General features: G+C 37.1%; 1 protein-coding gene across 2 annotated transcripts in view; it reads right to left on the bottom strand.

Annotated features, from left to right (window-relative positions):
- ARHGAP24 (Rho GTPase activating protein 24) overlaps positions 1 to 12,903 on the bottom strand; it is a 509,415-nt gene that overhangs the window by 413,673 nt on the left and 82,839 nt on the right. For both annotated transcript variants that reach the window (XM_032332776.1, XM_032332774.1), the window contains exon 2: positions 11,803 to 12,004. In XM_032332776.1, coding sequence (XP_032188667.1) covers positions 11,803 to 11,985 — 183 coding nt within the window. In that variant the 5' untranslated portion in view covers positions 11,986 to 12,004. The remainder of the gene's footprint in view (positions 1 to 11,802; positions 12,005 to 12,903) is intronic.

Below are 12,903 nucleotides of genomic sequence, written 5' to 3'. Positions count from 1 at the left end.
AGAAGCTGTGGGTGCACTGCCCACTCGGAGAGCTGAAGGGGGGAAAATGAGGACAAGATAGCAACTGCCGCATCTCCAAACTCCTGGGAGGTCAAGATGGTCATAAAGAACCATGAATTCAGCCAGACAAACAAGAGAACCGCTGTAGTCTCCTACAGCGATAGGATCTTAGAGATGCTTTTGTCCTTGATCTCCTCTTCCCTCCCCTGTCAGTTCTGAATATGACAGGCCTCAAAAAGAAGTAGAGCATCCAGTGCATGACTCTCTCAGACACAGACATACACACACACACATTCTCACTCTCTCTGTCTCTGCTGCCTCTCTGTCTCTGTCTCTCCCTCCACTCCCCCATCTTTAGTGGTGGAGAGAGAGGAGAAGAACATAGGCATACTGTGCTTCCTCCCTGCTTGAAATATTCCTCAGGACTGATAAGCGCTAAGATGGAGAGGAACATAGATGAAATTAAAAGTAAGCATGAGGCTTCTGTTTTAAATTACATTGAAATTTAATCATTAAAAATGACTGGCATAGAAGGGGCTTGGATAACACAGTCAGTTAAGTGTCTGACTCTTGATTTCAGCTCAGGTCATGATTTCAGGGTTGTGAGATCAAGCCCCATGTGGACCTCCATGCTCAGTGGGGGGTCTGCTTAAGACTCTCACTCCATCTCCATCTGCCCCTCCCACCCAGTTTGCAATCTCTCTCTCATGTGCTCTCTCTCTCTCAGACAAATAAATTTTTTTAAAAGATTTTATTTATTTCTTTGACACAGAGAGAGAGACAGTGAGAGAGGGAACACAAGCAGGGGGAGTGGGAGAGGGAGAAGCGGGCTTCCCACTGAGCAGAGAGCCAGATATGGGACTTGATCCCAGGGTCCTGGAACCATGACCTGAGGCCAAGGCAGATGCTCAACCAACTGAGCCACCCAGGTGTCCCAATAAATCTTTTTTTTTTTAAATGACTGGCATAGTTTCTCAAAAGTTTAAACGTGGTTACCATATAAACCATCAATTTCACTCCTACATAAATAATCAAGAGAAATGAAAATATACATCCACACAAAACCTTGTACATAAGTACTCATAGTGGCATTATTCATAATAGTCTCCAAGTGGAAACAACCCAAACGTCCATCAACGAAAGAATGGATAAAGAAAATGTGACATATAGATATAATGGAATATTATTCAGCCATATAAAGAAATGAACTACTGATACACGCTAGGCACAGGTGAATCTTGAAAATATTATGCTAAGGGAAAGAAGCCAAAATTCAGAAAGTGAGAATACCAATACATGCCTCTGGCATTGCTTTCTCATAAAGACAGTCAAAACGTTTTATAAAGAATAATTTATGTATTTTACAATTGATAAATATTCACTGAATGAACAAACATATGGTAATAGTGCTAGAAAATTAGAGATCAGCTGGAACTAGGCAAGACAATGGTAAAAAAGAAAGGACAGGAAGACTGAGTTCCTGAAAGAAACTTAAGAGAAAATAACTAGCAAATGGCTGTGAAATGCTCCATATATCAGGGGAGGAAAAAGTCACCTTTTAAAATACATTACTCTAAGCACTATAAATGTAAATGTTCAAACCACATTTTCACCTATTCATTTTCCCCCCAAATTCTCTTCTCCACTAATTGAGAGAGTGGAAATATGCCTAGGTTTATGCTAATGAGATAATCTATATACAGACTATCTGGTTCCATATATTGAATTGCATCCCAAATACAAAAGGCTTCAGTCAATATGATTAAATGTTAGAAGCAGAACTCAAGGGATTCAATTCCAGTAATTCACTCTCCAACTGGGGTTGAGGAATAAGATAAGAAAACCAGGGCTGCTTCTCTCTGGGGTGGTCCAGTTCTCAAAGAAAATCCTTCAAGTCTCCTTTGCTATCATAATCATTTTGATAAGCTCTGAAGGAGCCCCAAAAGTAATTTAAACAAAGAGAAACGACATCCTACAGAGGTGAGCATTGTTTTTTGAGAATCTTTCCCTGTGAGTTCAGTGTTTTAACAGCACAGGTCACAAGTAAAAATAGTTATCTTCTGCTCTGAAGTTAGCATTACTTATATGAACTGACCATCTATTATTTTCTTCATTATTCAAGTAATAAAGTAAATATTATAGATCCTGACAGGGTATCCTGATAGACAATGATGGAAAAAAAAATGATGATGGTGATGATGATTCTAGCAACAATACTTAATATTTAGTCAGGTCCTGTAAGTATTCTAGGAAAAAAGAGTATTCTAGAATCATTTCAGGTATGCTAACAACTACCCTGTGATGTAGGTATTATCTATCACTTATAGTTAACTGATGAATAATTTAATCAAGTAAGTAAAAACAAATTTACCTAAGGCTTATAGCTAGTGATGGAGTCTGATCTGACCCCAGGCAGTCTGACTCGATAATCTACACAAAACAGCTGCCTTCAGCTGCTTTCTAGGGAAATGCCCATATTGTACAAAGTCAATTCTGGAGAAAATTACGAGGATGAAATCTCATAACTCTGTTCTCACTGGCTACCATGTCCCACCCATCAATCTCAAGGGTTTGTTTGTGGTTTTTTTTTTGTTTGTTTGTTTGTTTTTTTTAAGCTTTTATTTATTTATTTATTTTAGAGAGAACAGGAGGGAGGAGCCAAGGGAGAGGTATAAGCAGACTCCAGGCTGAGCATAGAGTCCACTGCAGGACTCAATCCCAGGACCCTGAGATCAGGACCTGAGCCAAAATCAAGAGTCAGACACTTAACTGACTGTGGCACCCAGGTACCCCAACAATCTTTACGCTTGTCCAAGACACTACCTGCTGCTCTTCACCACAAGTGTCCCCTTCAGCAGCAACAGATTTTCTCAATCCTTCTGTCTACAGTCAAAAATGACCTGATGGGTATACGCAATTCATGCTTAGGTAATAATGTATGACAGAAGGTCAAGTGCTTACCTGTAGTGTTTTACTTACCCATCATTTTTCTAGAGATTATGTCATAATACAAAATAACCAATTACAGAAACCCCAGACAGAGTTGCAGAACTGTCAGAGGAAGACTTTTTGGTTAGGTGGGTACTCTGGATTCCTTCACAATGAGCTACATCTAGAATGAGCCCTATGTTCACTCTTTAGCTCTAAATTCAATAAACCATGGAAGACAGGCACATAAAAGCAGGGAAAACAGAAGGTCTCAGGACAAAATCTATTAACACAGTGTCCTTAACATGGCTTGCTTGTCTGTATGTACCTCTCCAAATTGTATCTCTCATGACTTCTTGTCTGCTTTTCTCCCTTGCCCATAACATACTTCCCAACCATCTACCAAAGCGCCATGGCCTTCACCTGTTATTGTGCCATATATACCACACCAACAGCTTGTAATAAAGCTGTATCATCTTTCAATTCTCAGTTCAACATACATTCTTTTGAAAACCTCTCCCTGAATCTTGAAGTGGTAATAGGTGTCCCTCCTATGGCCTCCAAAGGTAAATAGTTATTATATTGTATAGTAACTGCAGTAATCTGTAATAGCCACTGGAATTTAACCCTGAATTCATGATGCTTCATATTATTACATCACCTGTGGCAGGGACTGCTCTTTTTCAATACCCATGTTCTTCTCAGCTCCCAGGATAAAGCTGGGCTACAAGATCAGCCCCCTTTGCACCTGGGTTTGGTCATGTGACTCAGTTCTAGCTAATGGAATGTGAACAGAAGTTCACTACACCTGGTCCAGCCCAACCTTCTATGCAATACTCCCTTTTATATCTGCCTTCTATTTGACAGGGAAAGGAATGACCCCATGGGGAATTTAGAAGCCAGAAGTTAAAATTATAAAATCTCTGGCAGCCTAGGTTTCTAAACACTTATTTGGAGCAGACCAAGAAGATCTCCTCCTCACTTACCTGGAATCTCTTTGGACTTTCTACCTGAGAAAAAAGCTGCTTCTTTTTAAAATTATTTTTTTGGGGGAGGAGAAGAAATATATTGGTTACAGAATTGGTTATATTACCTTTGTATTTCCTGGAAACTAGCATAACTACAGGCACATTAGAAATGTATGTGATGATTTTTTTAAAAAATCAAGTAAATGAACAAGTAGAATAAGTATCTTAAATAAGTTCTTTTTGTCATGCTAATAGAAAAAGCTAACATGTATTTTATGCTTACTATGTGCCACCGCTTTCTAAGATCATTTGCATAAATTAGTTAATTCAATCCTCTTAACAATATTATGACATAGGTACTATTATCATCTCATTGCACAGATTAGTAAATTGAAGCTTAATCCAGATTACTCACTACTCAAAGTATCATAATTAGTATCTGGCTGAGTCAAGATTCAATTCCAAAAAACCTGACTCAAAGTCTATATTTTTAACCACTCTGAAATGGCTGCATAGAAGTAAGCAATTAAAAAAAAAAAAACTTCAATGAAAAACAGAATAAAATAATATTTTTTATTAATAACATCATCTCTTGATATAATCATTTCTAGGAATGAGCTAAGATTTCCCATAAAATTTATGGTGACACACAACACCATCTTATAGATCTTTTTAAATACCAAGAGATTCAGTTACTACATAGAAAGTCAGTTTGTGATTTTAAGGATGAAATCCAAGTTTCAAGGTTCCTAATATTACCTTAAACACTTAATTAGGGTTTTGTCTTCTTCTTGCTCATATATTTTATTTATTTATTTATTTATTTATTTATTTATTTATTTTTATTGTGTTATGTTGGTCGCCATACAGTGCATTATTAGTTTTTGATGTAGTGTTCCATGATTCACTGTTTGCATATAACACCCAGGGCTCCATGCAATCCATGCCCTGCTTAATACCCATCACTGGGCTAACCCATCTCCCCACCCCTCCCTTCTAAAACTCTCTGTTTCCCAGAGTCCATAGTTTCTCATGGTTCTTCTCCCACTCTGATTTCTCCCCCTCTATCTTTCCCTTCTCCTAATGTCCTCCATGCTATTTCTTATGCTGCGCAAATAAGTGAAACCATACGATAATTGACTTTCTCTGTTTGACTTATTTCACTTAGCATAATCTCCTCCACTCCCAACCAAGTGCCTTAGAGATTTCTTGATTTCATTAACTCACAAGTTTCATTAAATATGTAAAATCAGAGCTTACTCTTAAATCGGTAATCAATTCTTGCACCTTTAGAGGTCAACCCTCAGACTATAATTCACTCAAAATCATTTTATTCTCTATAAGTTAAGAAAATTCAGTGTTTATATAATGTCATCTTCATCATGTCCAGAAAAGAACCCTCTCCACACAATCAGATCAATGTCTGTTCTAGACAATCTAGACTAGATTAATTGGGTTGGTGTCTGTTTGGATCTTAGTCATTTCATCAGGAGTTTCTCAGGCTGGCTTCTAAAAATTACTGCTTGGGATGCCTGGGTGGCTCAGTTGATTAAGTGTCTGCCTTTGGCTCAGGTCATGATCTCAGGGTCCTGGGACTGAGCCCCATGTTGTACTTCCTGCTCAGTGGGAGTTTGTTTCTCCCTCTATCTCCTGCTCATGTTCTCTCTTTCTCTCTCAAATAAATAAAGTCTTAAAAAAAAAAAAGCAGCTGTGCCATTAAAAAATAAAATAAAAATATAAGTAAAATTAAAAAAAAAAATCACTGCTTAACAAATTCTAATACCCTGGGTATGTCAAAAACACTCACAAGTATCACCAAACTAGAACCTTAGCTATTATTCAGGTAATGATATACTTCATGATGGAAGTAAAACAGATGGTTTCAAAAAAGCACTAGAATTCATCACTGGATTCATTTTCAACATCTACACAACTGCCTTATATTTAGAATAAATACAATGATGATACTTTATCTCTGACTCAGCTGCTGCCCTCCTGCTACAATATCTGTAATTAAGGTCACAGTCTTTTGTCATTATCATTAGTCTTTTGTCATTATCATTAGTGAAAGACGGTCAAACAGATACTGTCGCCAAACTTGGTGTAAATCTGTTTTTAAACCATTTTAAATAGTTATTCAAAGGAGTTAGGGGTGTTCAGGGTTGATGGAAGAAATTTTCTTTTTCTCAGATTCTCCACACAGTATAGTTTTAACTTTTTTTCATATACAAGTGGGAATTAATTTCAAAGATAAAAGAAGAAAAAATATAACCTAAAAACTGGAAAACTATAGTACTTATAAAATGTTTATAATAACTATGGGTGTATTAATTCATTTTTTAAAATTGGCTACACACAATATTTTTCTGTGTTTTATTGTTGTTATTTGAAAACAACCAAAATCAACTTTATTTTTTAGGAATACCATTTTTTTCAAGTAATCTCTACACTCAATGTGGGACCCAATGTGTGACCTTGGGACCAACTGAGACAGCTAGGCACATCTTAACTTTATTTTTAAAATCTGTTCTGAGTAAAATCAGTATCTGTATGAGTACAAGACTAGAAAATGATTTGAAGAGAAAGCTTTGCCCTAAATGAACTAACATTTCTCCCATTTAAAAAATTATAGGATACAAAGAACTTTAGTTTGATTTATTTTAAACATGAAATAGTTCTATTTTGAGGTATACCTCTAATGTATTGCCTGAGGACCCTGATCAGGGGGTGGGAAGTCTTGTTTACAAATCAGGCACTGTCTCCAAAGAGAGGAGAATTTATAGGTATTTTGCCTTTTGCTCAAAAAGAAAATACAAGAAAAGTTACAGTGAGACTTTCTATGTTTTCAAACTTGTGCAGGTTGTAGAATATTTAGAAGGCAAGGTGCAATTTGAATAAAAATGTAAGACACCAATAGTGGGTTCAAATAATTAAGTACATAATGCACTAAATCAGATATATTAAGTCCTAGTAGAGATGAAAGGTGAAGGTGTAGATAAAAGAAAAACCTAATTGAAAAAATTATATTCATTAACAGAGGTTTGCAACATATTAGATATTATGGACTGAAGTGTCCCCCCTCAAATTCACATATTGAAGTCCTACCCCTTACCTCCATGTAATTATATTTGGAGATAATTAAAGTTAAATGAGGTTACAAGGGAAAGGCCAGGATCCAATAAGTCTCTTGTCCTTAGAAGAGAAGAGATACCAGAGCTCTCTTACACTCCTGTACACAAGGCAATGTCCTACGAGAGGACATACAGGGAAAGCAGCTATCTAAAAGCCAGGAAGAGAGGCTCCACCAAAGACCAAACTTGGTCTTGGTCTTCCAGCCTCCAGAACTATGAGAAAATAAGTTTCTGTTCTTGAAGCCACCTTTTTGTTATGGCCATCTGCGCAAACTAATACATTTTTTAAACATGGCTGCCATTATTCTTTTCTAACAAGTTAATGGAGCTTTGCAACTTGAGTAGCATAGGTGTCCTGGAAATAGCTTCCCATCACATACCAAAGAATAGTTGTCTTTGTACAACATATGCACCCCTTGTTGTTGTGGCCCCACCTATCACTCAAACCCCATTTCTTGTCATTTCTCCACTCTCACAAAATGAAGCTGTCTATTGAGGTGTATTTTACAACTCTATGTCTTTCCTCTGCTCTGAATTCTTTTCTCAGTTTAACTACCTGGAGCACTCCCCCAACCTTCAGCACCCCAGGTAACATTCACCTCTTGCTTTGTGTCTCCTTCCTCAACCCCCCTTCACAGAATCCTCACTTACTGTTTGACATTAATTGTATCAGTGTTTTTAGATCATCCAGTGCTTACATGATTATCTGTCCCCATCACAATTTTGCTTACCTGTGTCCCCCAACAGATGTGTACTTTTTAAAAACAAGGATAAGATGGAGGTCGACTCTATTGAGTTGAGGGGAAGCTCTGTACAAGTTTCACTAAGATAAATTGAAACCCTTTTTCTAGGGGAGGAGAAACACACATTTCAAGGGTGCTAATACTCTCCTTTTATAAATGCCTTCCAAGAGAGAGAAAAACAAATCCAGATTATGTTTATTGAAAACTTTTAACTGGTTAGGAATACTTAAAAGGGTGAATTTTTTCATTAGTGAAGTTCCTTCCAGTAATAATGAAATAACCCTCATCAAAATATATGCAAGCCAAGGGCATTCTTATGCTTGAAAGCACCAATATTGAAAATAAACAAGCAAGAAGGAGTTCTGATGGAAAGAAAATCTAAAGAAAAGCTAAGAATTTGTGAGCAGGCAAAAAGTGAAACTGAGGGAAGACTGGATCAAGAACAAGGAAATCTGGCTTTTAGTTCCTCACCTGCCAGTCATTAACAATATCCCATGGCCAATACACACACATACACACTCCTGCACGTACACGTACACGTACACACACACACACACACACACACACACACACAATCCATCTGTAAAAGGAAGGGATTTATAACAACTAAATTCTTTCCAGTTTTAACATTTTTCAAGATGTTTAATTGCTCTTCTCTGAGGTGATTCTTTAAAAGAGATTTACTTGGGGCGCCTGGGTGGCTCAGTGGGGTAAAGCCTCTGCCTTCGGCTCAGGTCATGATCCCAGGGTCCTGGGATCAAACCCCACATGGGGCTCTCTGATCAGTAGGGAGCCTGCTTCCTCCTCTCTCTCTCTGCCTGCCTCTCTGCCTATTGGTGATCTGTCAAATAAATAAATAAAATGTAAAAAATAAATAAATAAAAGTGATTTACTTAATGTGATTTAAACTTTGTTATCATGAATTAATTATAATTTGATAGATTAAGTTATGTTGAGGTTATATGAGGTTGAGAATAGTCAATACTATTCACAGCACCTGGTAATAACTCTGCTCTTCATGGACACAGATACCCTTCATTGATTTACTCACTAACTCATTCAAAAATATGCTTCAGAACTTACAATGTGCCAGGCATCTATCTTTACTTAAAAAAATTACTTTTTTTTCTTTTCTTTCTTTCTTTCTTTTTTTTAAATGTAGGCTCACACAACACAGGACTGGAACTCATGATCCTGAGATCAAGGCCTGAGCTGAGATCAAAAGCTGGATTCTCACCTGACTGAGCTACCCAGACATCCTAGAAACTACTTTTAAGTAAGGAATTGGCCATTCACAGGCAAATTGATGGTCCTTAAAATTACTAAGTGCCCTCTACTACAGAAATTGTCAGTTTTTATCTGATTCTTTGTGCATGTATTTGAACACTAGTATAAACGATTAAAAAACATAGTGTCAAAATTCCTAGTGCTTGAACTATTATGAAAGACGATATACAAAAATAATAATTCAAATTTATTTACCCCCATTTGGCAGGGACAGAGTGCAAGGGAGAAAGAGAATCTTAAGCAGATTTCATACCCAGCACAGAGCCTGACACCGGGTTCAATCTCACAAGGCTGAGATCATGACCAGAGCATAAATCAAGAGCCTGACGCTTAACCAACTGAGCCACGCTGGCGCCCCTACCCTAAATTTTAACTCAATATCATTTTATTAACAAATGATATTTGGGAAGAAAAATTAAGGAACTTTTTTTTGGGAAATAACAGTAGCCTATCTCTGGTTTGTATAAAAATGAGTACTTTCTCATCAATTTAAACTCTATTTTGTTAATTTTAGTTAGTACAAGTTTGAAACAATGGTAACATAATGATATCAAAATACAACTTATCTTAGAAATCTTACCAACTAAAGTGATTTTTATTTTGAGGCAATTTTCATTTGAATTAACCAGAATTTTTGCATTTCCTTATTTATATTTCCAATTTGTTAGCAAAATAATTACATTGCCCTGAAGACCATCTTTAACTCTGTAGGCCTTCTGAGAAACTACACAGAGAAATTAAAATAACATAGCCAAGGTTGATAAAATCCTCTTTGAGCAGCTTAGGTCAGAGTTCCTCAAACCGGGGTTCCTATGCATATTCTCTGACATCTGCAAATTCTCTGATTTTAGAAACATTGAGCTTGGGCCTAATCCAAGCTATCCCACAGTCATTACTAGAAGATACACTAAACTCATCAAAGAGTCAGAGCATTTATTTGATCTTCTTTAATACCTTCACTCACTCAGCTCCTGAATCCCCTGCTCTCCTTATCCCCCATTTAGGTCCTTGGTCCTACCTAATTAATCATTCAAATGGTACCCATTGTGGCCAGACTGTATCAGAGTAAGACTCCCTGGGATAAAACTTTGGATCTTACTCATAATTCCATTTTATTCCATGCGTTTCTCCATATCAAAGTCCCCATATTGGATCCTCCATATTCTGTTTTCTCACATCAACCTGATCCCTTTCTAAGTTTAATAAACACGATTTTATATTCAAGATGATACCATAATGTAATTTATAGTATAAAAAAAATCTATAGTATAAAAAAAGGTACAATGAGAAAAGAACCCTAGAGTGTAGGATAAAAGAAAAAAGACTCTACAGCTTTGCTTCTAATGCCCATACAATCTTGGTCACATTGCTTCATATCACTAAGCCACAATTTCTTCATCTGTAATGGTTAATCCCCACATTCCCCACTGGTTTGCTACAAGGAATGCAAGAACTGGTATGGAAATGCACCATAACTATCATGATATTTTTATTAACTCTTCTTATGGGATATTCTTATTAATTTATTTATGAGGTCTTTGGCTAAGGATTCGGACTTACCTGGAGGCAAATCATGGCACCACTGTCTAATTTGGAGTAATGCATATTATTCTTAAACCTTGGTTTCTTCATGCATAAATGGGGATAATCCTATCTCATAGGATTATTTTAAGCAGTTCGTAATATAATGTACATAAGTTTGTAATCTAATGCCTGGTCCTGGTAAATAAATGCTTAAAAAATATTTCAAAAAAAATCAAAAATATTTATAGAATGTGCATTTGTTGCTATTTTATAATTCAGCTGGACAAATGAGAATTTTGTGAAATTATGTCTGAAAATGTAAAATGCTAAAGCAGAGCCCTGATCCAAATTCCTAATTAAGTTCTTGAACTTTAACACAAGGGAAATAGTCTCAAAAACATACTGTTGGGGATGTCTATATCATTTGACCTATAATGTTTCTTCTTTCATTTATATATCCTATAACTCTAGATGAAGGGAAAACACACTGGGGATACCTCAGGAGGCACCTCCCTTCACCAACTGATGATCCCAGCTAGGAAAGACGGTTATAGCTACAGAAAGAGCTAGAGTTTTTTTTTTTCTTTTTTTTTTTTCCTCTTTCTCATTGCAGCCTAGAGATTTGTGGCTGAGAAAATGTTAAGTGAATAAGCAAATACAAGACTGCTAAGGAACCACAAAGGACACAACAACGATCCCCAGAAGAGTGTATTATGTATGCTGATTGGATATATCAATGTTGTTCCATTTAGCACCATATCTATATTTTACATGAGTTAAGGTGGAAAGAAGCCCCCTGGGAACTGATGCTGAAGGTATCTCAAAAATTACTGAAAGTTGTGTTTCTAGTTTTCCTTCAAATCTATGCTGGTAACTGACTTCTGAGAAAAGGAAAAATGTTTTGGCTATAATATATAGCTTCTAGCAGATGTCCATTAAAATTTCTCATAAACTAAGTGTGCCTGAGGGACTCAGACGTCCTGTTCCCAGCTTAGTAAAAGTCAAAATTAATATTAGACAAGTATGCTTTGCCTCTTGGCCTCAATTAGCAAATCCATCATCTTGAACCAAAGTAAACAATGAGAAAAAGTGTGAAAGATGCCAATGAACTGAAGGAGACCAGGGAAATTAGGTTGACCTCAGACTCCATCAATTTCTAGCAAACCCCTCTACCTCTTGGCTTGCTTATGACCACAGGGCTTTTTATTTTCTCTTACTTACCAAGGGCTTCGTTTCATCTTCATCTTTGAAATAATAGAGCTGGTCTCCCTTGAGCACAAACCAGCGGGTATGCCAAGTCTTGACAAAGCCTCCTTGCTTCCTCAGCCACCCACACTTCATGGCATTGTTTCGCCCTTGGCCTTGCTGGGGGTTCTCGGTGGAGTCATTGTTCTCCTCCATCATCAAGCTGGTGAACTTTCCTATTTAGCAAGTAAGAAGAAGAAAAAAGAAAGAATAAGGTACTCTGACATATTCAATTCCCGCCTAAATCACTTCTGTCCCTTAAAGAAAGCAGGAAGAGGGGAAAACATGTATCAACATACTTGCCAAATTTCTAGAGGCAAACCAGACCTGACAACAATACTTACGGAAGGTTTGTTGTATCTTCCTTTAACAAACCAGTCACCTGGGTGATAATATCCCTTTCTTCCTAAGTAGAACTAAAGAATGGGAATGTTCTAAAGGTAATGTGTTAAGAAGCAATTTTTAGAAATAAACTCACACACCAACAAAAACATAATTTTGCGATAATGGGCCTCTGTGTCTGGCATGCACTGACTGGGTCCTGCATGTGCAGGCCTATGATTATCTGAGCAAACACCAGCCTGACACATGTTAAAGTTTAAAGGGACTATTTTTAAAACCTCAATGGAAGACATTTGTTCTACATATGTGAAAAGTTCTCAAAATGTATCTGGTCCCCATTCGCCCACAGTATCCCCATGAGAATTTCTTTGGCTGGTCAGGAATTAGTGCAGCTGAAAAAGTCTAGGAAAAAAAAAAAAAAAAAGAAGAAGAAGAAGAAAGAAACAAAAACAAAAACAAAAACCTGTTTCGGCAGTTGAGTTTCCTTCAGCTCCAGGAGTGAGTGGTGCACTCCAGCTGCACAAGGAAGAACATTTCAAGGTTATGTGTGAAGGAGTGTAAGGTCACACATACTCACATAGCAAGGAAATGAGTTTATCATGGAGAGACTATTAATCGACAGGTGAGAGGTAAAACTGCCACAGGAACAACACAGGAGGTGACTTTCCTAGAGAGCCGGGCACCCGTGGTTAAAATAAAAGATATTTTCCTGTCCCAAAGGCTTCCTGCAAATGC

This window comes from Mustela erminea, chromosome 2, assembly GCF_009829155.1.
Source record: "Mustela erminea isolate mMusErm1 chromosome 2, mMusErm1.Pri, whole genome shotgun sequence".
NCBI lineage: Eukaryota > Metazoa > Chordata > Mammalia > Carnivora > Mustelidae > Mustela > Mustela erminea.
Note: the sequence above shows the minus strand (reverse complement) of the source record. Positions and strands in the feature narration are given on the sequence as shown.